Below are 15,581 nucleotides of genomic sequence, written 5' to 3' on the forward strand. Positions count from 1 at the left end.
TCTGCCTGGTCACCTGCCCCCCACGTGACCCCTACATCTCCTCTGCCTGGTCCCCTGCCCCCCACGTGACCCCTACATCTCCTCTGCCTGGTCCCCTGCCCCCCACGTGACCCCTACAACTCCTCTGCCTGGCCCCCTGTCCCCCACGTGACCCCTACAACTCCTCTGCCTGGTCCCCTGCCCCCCACGTGACCCCTACATCTCCTCTGTCTGGTCTCCTGCCCCCCACGTGACCCCTACAACTACTCTGCCTGGTCCCCTGCCCCCCACGTGACCCCTACATCTCCTCTGCCTGGTCCCCTGCCCCCCACGTGGCCCCTACATCTCCTCTGTCTGGTCTCCTGCCCCCCACGTGACCCCTACAACTACTCTGCCTGGTCCCCTGCCCCCCACGTGACCCCTACAACTCCTCTACCTGGTCCCCTGCCCCCCCACGTGACCCCTACATCTACTCTGCCTGGTCTCCTGCCCCCCACGTGACCTCTACAACTCCTCTGTCTGGTCTCCTGCCCCCCACGTGACCCCTACATCTCCTCTGCCTAGTCCCCTGTCCCCCACGTGACCCCTACAACTCCTCTGCCTGGTCCCCTGCCCCCACATGACCCCTACATCTCCTCTGCCTGGTCACCTGCCCCCCACGTGACCCCTACATCTCCTCTGCCTGGTCCCTTGTCCCCCACGTGACCCCTACATCTCCTCTGGCTGGTCTCCTGCCCCCCACGTGACCCCTACATCTCCTCTGCCTGGTCCCCTGCCCCCCACGTGACCCCTACATCTCCTCTGCCTGGTCACCTGCCCCCCACGTGACCCCTACATCTCCTCTGCCTGGTCCCCTGTCCCCCACGTGACCCCTACATCTCCTCTGCCTGGTCACCTGCCCCCCACGTGACCCCTACATCTCCTCTGCCTGGTCCCCTGCCCCCCACGTGACCCCTACATCTCCTCTGCCTGGTCCCCTGCCCCCCACGTGACCCCTACAACTCCTCTGCCTGGTCTCCTGCCTCCCACGTGACCCCTACATCTACTCTGCGTGCCCCCCTCGCACCCCCTCTACACTTGCACGCATTGAACTATTTTGCAACCGACAAGGGTTACAACTTATTTATTGGTTCTGCGAATGTAACACTTTTCATTGTTGTGCTTCTACTTCTCACGGTATAACTTAAAAGTACAATAGTATATACAATGTTTGAATTTATATATTTTTTTTAATACATGATGCATATTTGTCCCATACTAATTGTATCTGTTTATTACGCTTCATAATAATAACCAATCCAATGCTATTAAATGGAGGCCTCTCTATGCCGCATAATTAATGGGGCTTGTTTTCACTATACTTCACCATGCTGGTGAGTGTGGGTCTAACAACGCAGGTTGCTGTGTTCAGAACACGACTAGAATACCATAATCGGATGAGGGGATAATTCGTCAGTAGAATTGAAGATGCAGTTTAAAATAGTATCGTTAATTGTGATATTTTTTTCTTGCATACGTGTCAATTGCACCCCTTTATTATCATCGTGAACAATTGTTTGAACGTCAACATTTAATGTCGGATATTCAAGTGAGGTTCGTATTTAGCATATGTAAAGAGATACGTTTTGTCATTAAAAAATACTGTGTTTTTTTCAGAGGAAGCTAAAACCGTAAACTAATTTAGGATAAAAGATAAATGATTGGTGTACAATTTGATCCCAGTAAGCAGTATGACAGTAAACAAGAAATAATATGAATGTATTTAGAGGCAGTGCTTAAAATTACACTTTGTTTAGTGTCCGAGATACACAACCCTCCATATATTGTAATTGTAGCTTACACACAATTTGAAGGAAATTATAGTGTCCTTTACAGTTTGCACAAATGTCTTAGGTGGTAAATATTGGCTAAGTATCATTACACCGCGAGTCAATGTTTATCCATAGACAAACTGACAAAGCCAACCTCGCAGGGGCCATTTTCTGCGATGTGGCTGCCAGTTTTTTTTTAAACAAGCCAATGGAGAATGGAATGCCCGCTTACCACGTGATGATTTGCATGCATGTGATGAGCAGATCTTTTCACGTTGATGTGCAAATCTAAGACTTGCTGGCCATACATGCTGCTGTAATGACAAGGCTACTCTTCCCCGAATTCAGAGTACGCCGCACTTCTGCTTAGTTCATAACCAATCACTTGGCTGGAGTTTGTATAGCGGTGCTGGACATACCACGACGTGCTGAAAATACCACTCCGTAAAGAGATAAGTGTTGACCATTGTTTGACACTATATTTGGTAAAATTGTCATACCCATCTCTATACATAATTTTGCCAATTGGTAAGAACTGTTTCTTATTTGCAATATGACTGCTAGAAACCGATTAATCTGTATAGCTATTATCAGCCACTATTCATTAACATGCAGCAATTTAGGCTTTACTATATTGGCCCGCAAAAGATTGTTACTAAAATACATGTACACATCAGTACACCACTGAAATTGTATAATTGGTGTTTTATGTTAATGTTATGGATTTAAATTATTATAATTATATTTTACTCGTTATGGTGTCTGGAAATTACTATATGAGCCTCAGTGGTGCAATACTAAGTATAATTTCCTACTTGCTCTGTACAGTTAGTATTGTTATGTCACGCAAGATAGAACAAAACGAATTTACCCATTTTTGTCAGACTGGGTCTGAGGGGATTTTCCACATAACACTAGACTACGTGAATATATATTTCATTGTGCCTTAAATGGCTTGTGCATTAGGTACACAAGCAATTTTCAACTCCAGTAATTTGGTGAATAGTTGTGATTTGGAGTCTTGATTCAAGAATCTATTTTTTTTTGCCTCAACTGTATTTTTTGAATGCTTAATGTAATTGGAGATACAATCTGGATGTTAACCATCCATGCATCAGTGAGACTGATCGCGCTTTCCACGCTTGCAAACCTCAACAGTTGTTGACCATTCACAGGAGGTCAATGTTCTTCTCGGAGCACTTCGGTGGGATTTCAAAAACATTGCACACAATGCGTTTCAAACGCCTGGCCAGTCGCAGTGGGGCAGCTCTGACAATTGCTGAGCAGGAGGCAAGGAAAGGTTTCTTTCTTCACTTTTGTGGCACAGGTGACTTTTCTCAGCAGATTGTTAAACGAGGCGGAGAGAGTTGGAGCGCACAACTTTATCTGTTTTCAGAAGGTTGGCACAGAACGATGGCAGTCCTGTTGGCAGTGGCCCTTTCGCTCAGTGACCAAGGTGTTGTTTGTAATATATCTTCCTGTTCTTCTTCTTCTTGCGTATGGCTGCTGATGTAGATGCAGAGCAACAACTGCAATTTCACATTCAGGTGGCCAGGGCAGATAACCGCGTCAGGAGTAGCAGAGTGTATCATCGCTGCGATGTCTACTTCGCATTTGTGCATTGGGCAGTGCGTCGTTATACATTGTACGGTCTGTTCTGGATGACCACAGTCGCACACTGGAGAATTTTTAACGTTCCATTTGTGTATCAGGTATCCGCATCTGCCATGGTTTGTGCAGATAGGATTTATAGGTGGACCATGAGCTTTGTGGAAGGTCAGACCCAGTGATCTTCTGTGTTGGGTCTATCACAATGTGTTTGTGAGTTGTTCTTGGTTCTTTCGGTAAAGTCACGTAGAAGGGAAGTAAATAATTTATTAAAATAAAACATAATAAAATAAAAATTCTCACGACGTTTCGGCCACAACACAAGCAGCCGTCCTCAGCTGAAGAAACAGAGCTGTCGGAAAGACAGCGTCCTGAGGACGGCTGCTTGTGTTGTGGCCAAAACGTCGTGAGAATTTGTATTTTATTATGTTTTATTTTTATTATTTTATTATTTCCCTTCTACGTGACTTTACCGAAAGAACCAATAAGATGAATCCCTGCAGTCACGAATGCTTTAAATCGATGTTTGTGAGTTCTTTGAACTATATTTCGCTCTCCAGGCTTAATCGGGGTTGAATTTGCATTCAGGTTAAGCACATACGTGTTAAAGGGTTGTGTGACTTCAAGCAATGACGAGGTCCTGATGAATGGGAAGGCCAGTGTTTTCCTCAATTCGCAGGACTTTCATCCAGCTAGCACCAACTAGCTGGATGATAGTATGGTTGCTGTTGTGAGATTCCAGCTCCACACATCGTTTGTGAGAAAAGCCTGGTTCATTTTAGTAATAGCAAGGGTTAACGTTTATTTATTTGCAGGGGATTTTCAGTTTTGACTATGACACTAGAATATAATTGCCCATTCTTGCAAATGATGATGTCAAAAAGGTCTTTAATGATCACATTACAGCAAATGGACTCTGAAAAATACACAAATATATGAGCAGTTGATTTAATAGGATCAAACCACCTCCTCAGTGCAACATGACCTGATAGTGAATGTCATGAGCACTTTATTATCCACCCACTTAAGAGTGATTAATGTGAATACACTAACTTTAGTGATGAATTAATATACTGGAGTTTTTTTTTTACAGAGGTTCTCAAAGAAAATTAATCCTCGCTGATAGTGCACGGGGTTCCATTGAGGCAGTTGGCGTAAATTTTGGTCAATCCCCGGTGGAAGATAGGGCACCTCGCAATGCAGCCTCCTGCCAATGAAAGCCTCTGACTGTAAATTTATCATCGGCTTAGATTTCACTCAGCGACTCCCACTTTACGATTTTTCTGCTGATCCAGCTGCTTCTCATTCCCACTACCGCCCAGTGACTCTTAACAAATATCCCAGGCTACACACCCTTCTACGAACATAATCCCCGAGCTGTTAATTGGATTGTACGCCGATGATGTATACTCACTGTCAAAATGAGTGCTCATTTTCACCCTGTCATGTGGGAGTGGCTGGCCAGGAGCAACTCGCATTTATTAATAACATCCCTAGCAGGCTGATATACTGCAGTGGTGCGTTTATTAACTTATTTACTGCATTCAGTCGAGTGTGCCTGTATTCAAACGTCATTTGGAAGGTGGGGCGAAGATTACTAAATCATTATGGATTATGACAGGTGTCATTAGTATGAGAGTGCATAAGCTCTTTTAACGGAAGGTGGAATTCCTAATTAGTGTTGTTGTACACACTCAGTAACTCAAATTGATTACTCATGGGCAGCCGTTGGTATCTTTCCAGTATCTACTGAAAACATGTCACAGTTGCTGATGCTACACCATACAATTTAAATTGATATAGCATCTAAATGAGATCACATATCAAGATGCTATACAGACACACATCATGCTCTGTATATAATAGTTTAATGATTCATTAGGAAAATAATAGATTTTCCGATAACCACCCATCTTACGGACACATATTCCAGTTGAAATGTAGTAATATCTTAAAATAAAAGTAGAGTTTGTATTTACAGTACATTTTATCTCACTGTTGAATAATTATAAATATGCAAATGTTGTGTTTCTGTAGTATTTAACGTCTCAGTTCTCAGCAATTTAAAAAAAAATCTATTTCAATATTAAGAAACTGTATTGGCAGTGATGTGTAAGCACAAATAAACCTCCCCCCCCCCACCACATTAGTCATTATTATTAATAACACTGTGTAAGGGATGCCCAGAGGCAACCCCTATTAGGAAATAAATATACGCTCCCCGGGTCTTGTGGGTTTGAGTTTTAATATCTCGCTCGTCTCTCATTGGCGAGCTATTACAGGGGGGGCCCACGTAGGGCACACAATCGGAATTGAAGGTGGAGTGCATTCAAATCGGATTGGTCATCAGGGGAGAACTACATGGATATGAGGGGTCGGTTGGGAGACCATTAGGAGAAATTAAGGGGATTGGTGGGGAGTTGTGGAAAGTAAAAAAAAGGATGGGGAAGAGAATAAAAGGAGGGATGGAACGGGGGTTCAGGGGGCCTGAACGGAGTAATGCCTTGCCATGTGATGCATTGTACGGAAGATGTAATGAAGACGAAGTGCAATACTCACCCGGGCTGGAATTGGTGACGTTTTGTCCTTCACTTGACAATTACCTCAAATGTTGCCTTCCGATTCATTTACAGCTCTCCAGAAATGCAAGCTCGGGGATTTTTCAGAACTGCAAACCTATCCAACGATGTCGATAATTTCGTGTGAAACAGCAAAGACAAATTAATTCAAAGAACAGAGGTATTCATAAGAATGACTGCAGCACGGTACCGTATCGCCAAGCGTTCTCACGCGGTCCCATTTGTTCAACGTGCCTCTCACAGGTCCCTGGGGCGAGTGCGTCGGGGAGGAGTGCGGCCCCGTCGGCGTTCAGTCCCGCGCGGTGTGGTGCGCTCACGCCGAGAACTGGACCACGCTGCTGGGCAACTGCCGCCTGGAGGAGCGTCCGCCGAACCAGCGCAACTGTTTCCGCGTGTGCGAGTGGCACCGTGACCTCTTCGAGTGGGACACCGGCGAGTGGGGCAGCTGCAGGCCCCTGCTCAGCCGCGGCCCCTCGGCGACGAGCCGCCGATGCGAGCACAGCGAGGGCCAGCGCGGCGTGCGCACGCGGACGTTCGGCTGCGTCCAAAAGACCAACCGCTCGGCGGCGGTCGGCGACGAGGTGTGCGCGTACTTCGCCGAGCGGCCCAGCGCGGAGCAGGGCTGCGTGCTGCCTTGCCCGCGCGACTGCGTGGCGAGCGAGTGGGCGCCGTGGTCGCGGTGCCAGCGAGTGGGCATGGGCACCTGCGGAGAGGGGTCGCGCTACCGCGTGCGGAGCGTGCTGGTGCCGCCCTCGTATGGAGGAACTAAGTGCCCCGAGCTGTCCCAAGCCGAGCCGTGCTTAGTGGAGGAAGTGTGCCCAACGGCTGATGTAGAAGACGTGAACATCAAAAGCCAGTATGTCTATTGTTTTCCTATTGTTTTTTATTATGTCATGTATCTTTGGCTATATATATATAACATCATCATCAGTCATGTTCGTTATCGACTGCTGGATTATGGCCTTGTTAATGCCTCGTAGCGCCGTCATGGTCATACAATGCAACAATCCATTTAGCACCTGCACACAAGCAAATTATTTCATTGCTTCATCTCATTGGACATCTTGTCGGGTTTATTCCTTCCTTGGATTGCTGCTCCTTCATTGGTCTTGACCACCAGTCATTATCCCTTCCAGCAGTGTGTCCTGCTCAAGCCCACTTACATGTCCTAACAGTAAATATGATGAATGCTCCACTTTTAACATGTAAACATTATTTGCTGTACTTTAGAGGGGAATGCTCGCGAGATTAAGAACAAATTACCATATGGGAACAGTCGAATATTTCAAAATCTTTTTTAAAAATTACCGTTACATCACGCGCACACTGCGCTGCGTGTGGGTGGCTCATTGGTCAAGGCGGACATACGATGGTCGGATATGCGACGTTGGTACAACTGCGCTTACAGAAACTTTGACATCCCAGGCATGTCTCGATTTGTGGCCAAGTCACTTCTGAAAAGAAGCTAATAGCTCAATGGGCTTTACCTGCTAAAATTAAAGTTGTTTGTGGTGATTTGCTTACCTTTCCTATACTTTGCACTCCCATCATGTGTTCGTATTGTTCGTTGTTGTAGCTCTCCGACCCACCTCCTACTGGACATCCGTGATAAAGAGCTTTACAGCTCATCGGATTCCTCCAGCGTAAATTCTGCTTCTGATGATGTCCTCGCATCCACAGGTACCGGCTCAAGGTCGGAGCGTGGAGTGCGTGCCGCCCCATGCCCCAGCCCAGGACCGCGCGTCACACCGACCGCCGCGTGCCCTCGTCGCTGTCCCCGGCGTTGTCGTCTTCGGCGGTGGCGCCTTCGGCCGCGCCTCTGCACGCGCGCGGCACGCGCGAGGCCGCTCAGCAGGAGCAGGCCAGCCCGCCTCGCTTGCGGGAGCTGCTCAAGCTGCGCCGGAGCAGAAATCGCGAGCGCAAGCAGGACGTGCGCCTGTGGGACGTGCAGCTGGGATTCCACCGCCGCTCCGTGCTGTGCCTGGGCCGCGACGGCAAGCGTGTCGACCTGCAGTGAGTTACGCTTGCCGTGCCAGTCGGCGGGCATCACTAGTAATGTTAATATTCGTCGTAATAATATACACTTGGTATTCATGCCATTCTGACAGTGCAGGCTATCACGGAGGTGTTATGTTTCGCAAACATTGTAGTTTTCCATGAGGGGGGCGATGATTGCTACGTGTGATCTCGATTGAGTAATAGCAACACCAAATACAAGTTTAGGGGCCCCAAGAGGCTCAACGAGCCCAGGATTTATAAATAAAATAGGGGTGCACAACATATCAGCGCAACGTCATTTCCTTATGAAAATACCAAAAGCTCATATTTCGAATAACACAAATAAATACGTTGCGATGATTAGTTATCACCCGAATTACATTTACACAATTGTGATATAGTAATATATATATATATTTTGCAGAAAATCACGTCTGTATTCAGGTGATGCACCCAACATTAATTTCTGAGTAAGGTCCCAATGGGCTGGCATCACCACTGAATGTAGAATTTCCCTGCTAATTGGAGGTAGTCTCACACACGTGCATGCATCTGATGTATGTGCCAAATGTACAATACAATTACACAATACAATTTGGATTTTACATAGCATGGGAATGCTGCCACACCTCAGGACAGTCATGAAAATAAGGCAGTACAAAGGTGAAAGGTCACACCAAAACATTGTTTGGCTGTCACTGACAGTCCATGATTGTGCCACTCACGAAATAATGCAAGGCATTCATCTAAGTGTGACTTTTGGGATATTGGAATAACTTTGAAAAAGGTTGCACATAATTTTCACACCATATTCTCAGAATTGTTTAGCTGTTATATTGTGTGTTATGATTTTGTCATTCGAATTCAACAAAGAGTATTGCACTAAATTACATACTGCATACATAATATTTAATATTATATACATTAAGAATGAAATGTAAGTTACGTATAAGTATATTAAATTGTTGCAGCACGTGATTTGGAGATTTGCTATGATCTAAATTGTAGTGTATTAAAACATATATTGTTATGACAATTGCAATTGTATCATATCTCACTTTGTAATGATAGCCTCATACGCAGCTGGTGCATGTATATGAGTAGTGTTTAGGTGTCTCTAAGCGTGCTCACGTTCATAAAACGTTTTCTAACTGCATATTGAATCATTGACGTGGCTTTTTGGTAGCCTATTTAAGAGCTCCTGGCTTAAAATGTTCCTATAGCCTTGACCTTTAAAGGTACTATCGTTTACTTTATTATTGCATAGCAATGCAACCAGGAATGAATGAAAAGTCTTATAAAACCCAGTGGCCTTTACTTTGTTCTAGGAGGGTACACAAAGTTTCCCTTGGCTTCGTGGTTTTCCATGGGTTGGCACATGTCTGAATGATGCACGATTCCCAGAGTGCTCCAAGTACCACAAATTTCTTTATGGTCCCCTTAATATTTGATGGTAAGCCCATTTTTTGATGGCCCACTAAAACGGCATCCATGCAGTTCGCATGGACATAAATATTAAACAAGTATTAATTCTTATGTGCATTAAAGTCGTTTGACAGACGTGATAGGGGGGGAGGGGAAGGAGATACGCCTTCACTAGGCCTTTTCAAAGCGACATCATAATGCAATGTCGGAACATTTGATTGCTAAAATAAAGGCAAAACATGAATATAGAAAGTATTAAACATTTTACATTTGGAAATGGAAATAAAATACAAGACATATTTAAGGAACTTAACAATGAAGGCTGCATTGTTTTGGTCAATGTAATTTAACATACCAATAGGAAGCTTTAGCAGAATTTGTATGTAGACTGAAAGCAATTATATAAGGCAAATTATTATCATAATTAATGCCGCATATTCATGAGCTGAAAAAAGGATAGTTTTCAATCATATTATTTGGGTCTTTCGGTAAAGTCACGTAGATAGGTTCAAAGAAAATAGCAAAAAATTACGACGTTTTGATCGCAACACAAGCGGTCGTCATTAGGAAAAGGGGGTTAGCTTCTAAAGACAAACTGTTTATAAAGGTTTAAAATGGGCGTAGCCCAAATGTCAGCAGTAAGGGCAGGGCAGCTAATGTTAATATAAGTGGTGGGCAGTGACCGCGATGGTGGTGGGTTTTACACCAATTAAAGGGCTGCCAGGTAAAAATTTGCATGTTAATGTAAGATCGGTGAGCGGCCTCCACGGCAAGCGCGCTGAGGTGGCTATGTTAATGTGAAAGATTAGCATGTCAATGTAAGATCGCAGAGTCGCAGCCTCCTCTAGGTCAGCGCGCGAAGGTGGCTGTATAAGTGTGATTAATTTTACCTGTTAATGTAAAATTGGAGAGCTGAAAATAACAACTAACATCAGAAGGTGGTAGGATGGGAACATCACAGCAGTTATGACTTAAACTGGTTGATAATATTCTTCCAATTATTGTTAAGATTGTACCCATTTTCTTGGTTGAAATTCCAAGTTTACTATGTTTGTTTTCTCATTCCTTTGTACATGATGATGGTTGCTTGTGTTGCAATCAAAACGTCGTATTCCATTATTATTTAATTTAATTTCTTTCTATGGGACTTTACCGAAAGAGCCAAAGAGTACATCACTGTAAGGGTTGAACTTCACTCACCCCAGTCATAAAGCCGTGCAGCTCCTCTGACAACTTGGTCTCTCAGTGCTTATCATAACCATTCTGCCAGCAAATATCAGCAGAGCTATACAGACAGCAAGGGGGTTTACAAGTTTTATTGCTAATAATAACCTACCCATCAACCAAGACCTCAATAATGTACCACACTGCAGACTCAAGTCCCGATCCCCCCTATGGGTTTGTGCTGTCACCATCCTAGAGTTTCACCCAAATCCGAAAGGACACTCACAAACAGAATGGAACCATTCAGACGTTCATAATAAAAACTTATTTAGGACCCATGAATCACGCCTCTTGTCTTGACATTCCTCGCAAACACTGGTGTAAAACATCAATTGCATCGGGACATGAACAGGCCGATGCACACATCTCCTTGATAAGTTGAAAATGAAAGACAAGCCACAGTGTGAGTGCGGTCATGAAACCCAAACTATGGACTTGTACAGTCAACCACTGTAGTCTGTGCTTGGGGCAATATCAAAACTACATAAACTCTCTCCTCAAGCCTTCTCGTGGCTAACAGACCTCGACATTGCTATTTTAGCTATCTGTTGAAGTTCAATCATCTTAATGTAAACATCATGATGGGCTCAGTCGAATCGTGGATTTTAACTCACGATGTCCAGAATCACGGTTTACTGCTTTACTACCTGAACTATAACCCAGTCACGAGAAACAATTTATCTTAAAAATAATGAATCGTTAAGTTGAAAATAATGGATATAAAATATGTTCTGTACCAGACACACTGGCTTTAGGTTTATGTTGTACCAAATGAAAGCACTGGCTCTGGTGTTATTGCATGCTCACCCTTGGGGTCAAGAGAGAGAAGCTACATTGCTGGTGGCATATCACTGTTGGGCTATGATGGAGACCCCTGTGTGCTCTGGGCGCGCAGTTGAATGATTGTTTGCACGCTGCTTTATTGGTCAACCAGTGAAAACCCTTTATTGAAACATTAAATTATGCATTGCATCTGAACTTCCCATCTAAACTTTGTACTGTACGTGGTTTTTGTGTTATAGTCAAAGCTATAAAAAAGATACGGATTTTTTTTATGGTTTTCATTTCTTGCGCAATATTTTGGAAAGAATGCAATATAAATGTAACAAAAAATACACGTAACTAACCAGTATTATCTGTTATATAATTGTCACCATAATCATAATCCGTGTTCTATGCATTTCTACATGAAGGCTTCCCCGTGCCATTGCTCTTCTTCACTGTTCTATGATGCCACAATCCATTTCACTCCCGCGCATGAGCTAATCTTGTTTGTCCACCTCCGCAGTGGTCATCCTCTTGGGTGCATTCATTACTTTGGCTGCCATTCTGTCACCAGTGTCATCCACATGCTATCATTTCTTGCATCGATGTGTTCCGTCCGAAAGCACAATATTGGAAAAAATTGGGGGAAAAGAAGAAAACATCTTCATGGAAATAAATTATTTCATAATTATTTCATAATTTATATATATATTTTATGAAGTCCTTGGTTTGCAAGAGTTTGCATGACAATCAGTTTCCACTGAATCAAGTGCCTTTTCCTTGTCAATAAAAGCCAGGAATAATGGCATTTGATCTGATCTACCCTGAATGCCATGGGATAACACTTTAAATATATCATCAATATTTTATATATGTAATTTATATAAATGAACATTGAAGGTACACCAATTATTTTTCAGACTTTACCGAAAAATACAGATGTGAAGATGTTCAAACACCAAATAGACATCCATTACGACGTATCACGTCTGCATTAACAACACATACATGTGGTAAAACAATCAAATACATATGCTTTGATAATGTATTATTCTTGAAACGGATTCCTCTACACTAGAAACAGCCTCTTTTATGGCTTTGTCTCACCAGTGCGAGACTAAAAGGTGAACAGTTCAGTAATAATGCAAACGTTAAACTATTAATAGCTCAGGTTAAGCAGTTATATCTATAGGACCATTTTTTTGCCAGTATCAATAATACAGGTGTTATGATGTTCAAATACAAAATAGCCATCTGCCAAAATGGGTAAAGCTTTTTCTTTTCTCATCATCATCATCATACTGGACTGGAAAAAAGGGTCCTATAGATAGTAATTTTTTAGTCAAGGGGCCGTCCATAAATGACGTCACGCACCTCGGGGGGGGGGGGGGGGTCAGACATTTGTGACGATGTGTGACGAGGGGGGGGGGGGGGTTTGAGAAATGTGACGTCACATCAAAATGCGCAACTTTAAATAAATATCGACAATACGTTGTACTTAATTAAATAGACTTTTTAACTAAATGTTTTCTCCTACAACATCAGAGTGTAGCGCCACATTAAATACGCACTACAATGACAATAGTTTAAAGCGATTTGAAGCATGTTTTATTTGGGAGGGGGGGGGGGGGCAGAGCTTTGTGACGTCATATTTGAGGGGGGGTCTGACTTTTCGTGACGCCGTGTGACGAGGGGGGGGGGGTCAAAAATCGTCCAAAATTGCGTGACATCATTTATGGACGGCCCCTAAGGTAAAATGATAGGGCTGAAAATAATGTTAATACGTTGGTGTAACGACCCAAAATACTTCTGGCTTTTTAACAGTTTTGAATATTTGTATTCAATTATTTAACTATTAACGTTGTATTTATTTGTTACCAAAATACATTTTAATACATGGGTTATGTTGTATAATAAAAGTGACTCAAATGAACACATTTAGAGGTCAGGTGGTTTATGAAGTATTTATTCACACCATTACAGGCAGAATTGTACAAAGAAAAGCACTCAAACCAATCTGCACTTCTGTGTTTCCTCGATCGATGAACGAGACATGCTTTTTTTCAGACTCAAATATTACATGCAACTTCTAATTACATATATATAAATACACTTGTTTTGGTGATGAAAGTGGGGGTTGCATTGATAAAAGTTGGCTGTACTTTCCACTGAACTGGATTATTTTCCAGATCAGCTCCATGGGTATAATTTGCCAGCACTTTGAACACACAGTGGGGATGTTGTCTCTTGCTGTTACCAAGGGTTGCCACGCTCTGAGACTTAAATGAAATTAGGTTTTGTTCTTTTTTGTATCTTATTACTAAGTCAATTACCATGTCCCACACTGACACTTCAGACGAATATGGCAAGCTATAAAACGAAACACTCATTATTTTGCCCACGTGCAGATTTGTCGATCCAAGCCAAGATTAATCGACCGTCAATGCAGGATTTAGATATGCCGATGATGACCGGATCTTCTGACGGAAAGCGTCATGGTTCAGTCATTTCCAGTCTCTATATGATATCTGTGTGACAGGTGGGCGAATAATCGATCATTCCACTTTGCACGTCACGAGACTGTGATATGGAATACCCACATCTTCGATAACGCCGTTCACAGTTACGGCATCGGCGGATGTGAAGATGTGATCCAGCATATTTCCCGAGCGAAATGTTTGCGCCGCTGACGTGCTGGGCCAAACTGTGACTGTCGATAATTTCGGCGAGATCACGGTTGATTTTTTTCTGCAAGAACCAGACAGTCCGGGACAGTTCAGGGTCACTACAGATGATGTAGGGAGCCAAGTGACCCACAGTCTAGCAGAACTGAAAGCTTGGACAAGAATTCCGACAGCGGTGAAGGTGGTGGTCGATAGACGATGGCAATCGTAAGCCCCCCCCCCCCGCATGCTGTTCGTCATTTTCACAAGCAGCAGCTCCAAACACGTGATTGTTGATGAGTCGCTCAGGACTTATCTGGTGAATCGGTGCGATCCCTCCACCATGCTCGCTGCCATTGGCAGGTTTCCTGCGGACGATGTTGATGTACAATAGCGTGCAACCTCGTTCTTTATACGTCCCGTGAGCCGTCATATACCCATGTTTTGGTAATGGCCAATGGCGAGCCCACATTCGTTGGTCAGATCGTGGATCAGCGCTGTCCTGTTGACAAATGGAGCGTGCGTTGACCAATCCAAAGTTGAGGATCCCTGGTCCAGGGTTTGGCTCGATACCCAACATCAGCAAGAGTATGCCGATGAAGGCGCTCTTCCGTGACCATGTGGATGTTAGGGCAGAATAAGAACTGACCCAGATCTGCAGCTGAACCATGTCGCGAAGCATGGCAACAAGTGACGAACGATCCAAAACAAGTGAGAAATTCCCGGGTATGCCCCCCCCCCGCCACCACCATTATTCAGGCAAGAGGGGGAAGGCATTGCTTGACCAGACCTCCAGGATTTCGATTTAAAGCTTTCGTGACTGCAGGGATTCATCTTCTTGGTTCTTTCGGCAAAGTCACGTAGAAGGGAAGTAATAAAATAATAAAAATAAAACATAATAAAATAAAACATATTTTATTATGTTTTATAATTATAATTTTATTACTTCCCTTCTATGTGACTTTACCGAAAGAACCAAGAAGACAGGACCGCCAGGCTCGCTCAGTGGGAGTCTTGCGAGAGGAGGGCCCAGCCGCAAGCAGCCGGGTGGCGGCAGCAGTGGCAGAAAAGTCGCCAGCGTGTAATATAATCGAGCTTGCGAATGTATATTTTCTTTCAGCCAATGCCGATTTGTACGATAAAAAAATGTATGGCTTGAAAAGCAACGATTCATTCATGCAGACGTGTTGCCTGAAATGAAAGCCAGTTTGGAGATTGAGCTCTGCATCTACTGTGAGAGCATATGAAAGTTATTATATTTTTGTTGCATAAAAACTACATTTATTTTCATGTTTTTTTTACTCACATTACATTTTAATCAAATCACCAATGGCAGTGACAGGAAGCTAATTAGTGCCCTTTAATGTTTTTTCATAATTTGGTGAACAAGTAACAAACTGACTGATGCATTTAGATTTCCATTTTGTCTGCGACAGTAGTATTAAATATTTATAAAAGTTGATCCTGTGAGTCACATCTCAGCAAAACAAAGCTATTAAACTTTGATTTTATTACATGAGAAAATACCT

The 15,581-nt window shown here is 43.5% G+C and overlaps 1 protein-coding gene across 1 annotated transcript in view; it reads left to right on the top strand.

Annotated features, from left to right (window-relative positions):
- Positions 1-15,581, top strand: part of THSD7A (thrombospondin type 1 domain containing 7A) — a 337,784-nt gene that overhangs the window by 146,950 nt on the left and 175,253 nt on the right. Inside the window, 2 exon segments of the mRNA XM_078860548.1 lie at positions 6,221-6,833; positions 7,658-7,990. Of these exon segments, the coding sequence (XP_078716674.1) occupies positions 6,221-6,833; positions 7,658-7,990 (946 nt within the window).

The sequence above is a fragment of the Lampetra fluviatilis genome, chromosome 10, assembly GCF_964198595.1.
Source record: "Lampetra fluviatilis chromosome 10, kcLamFluv1.1, whole genome shotgun sequence".
Classification (NCBI taxonomy): Eukaryota; Metazoa; Chordata; class Hyperoartia; order Petromyzontiformes; family Petromyzontidae; genus Lampetra; species Lampetra fluviatilis.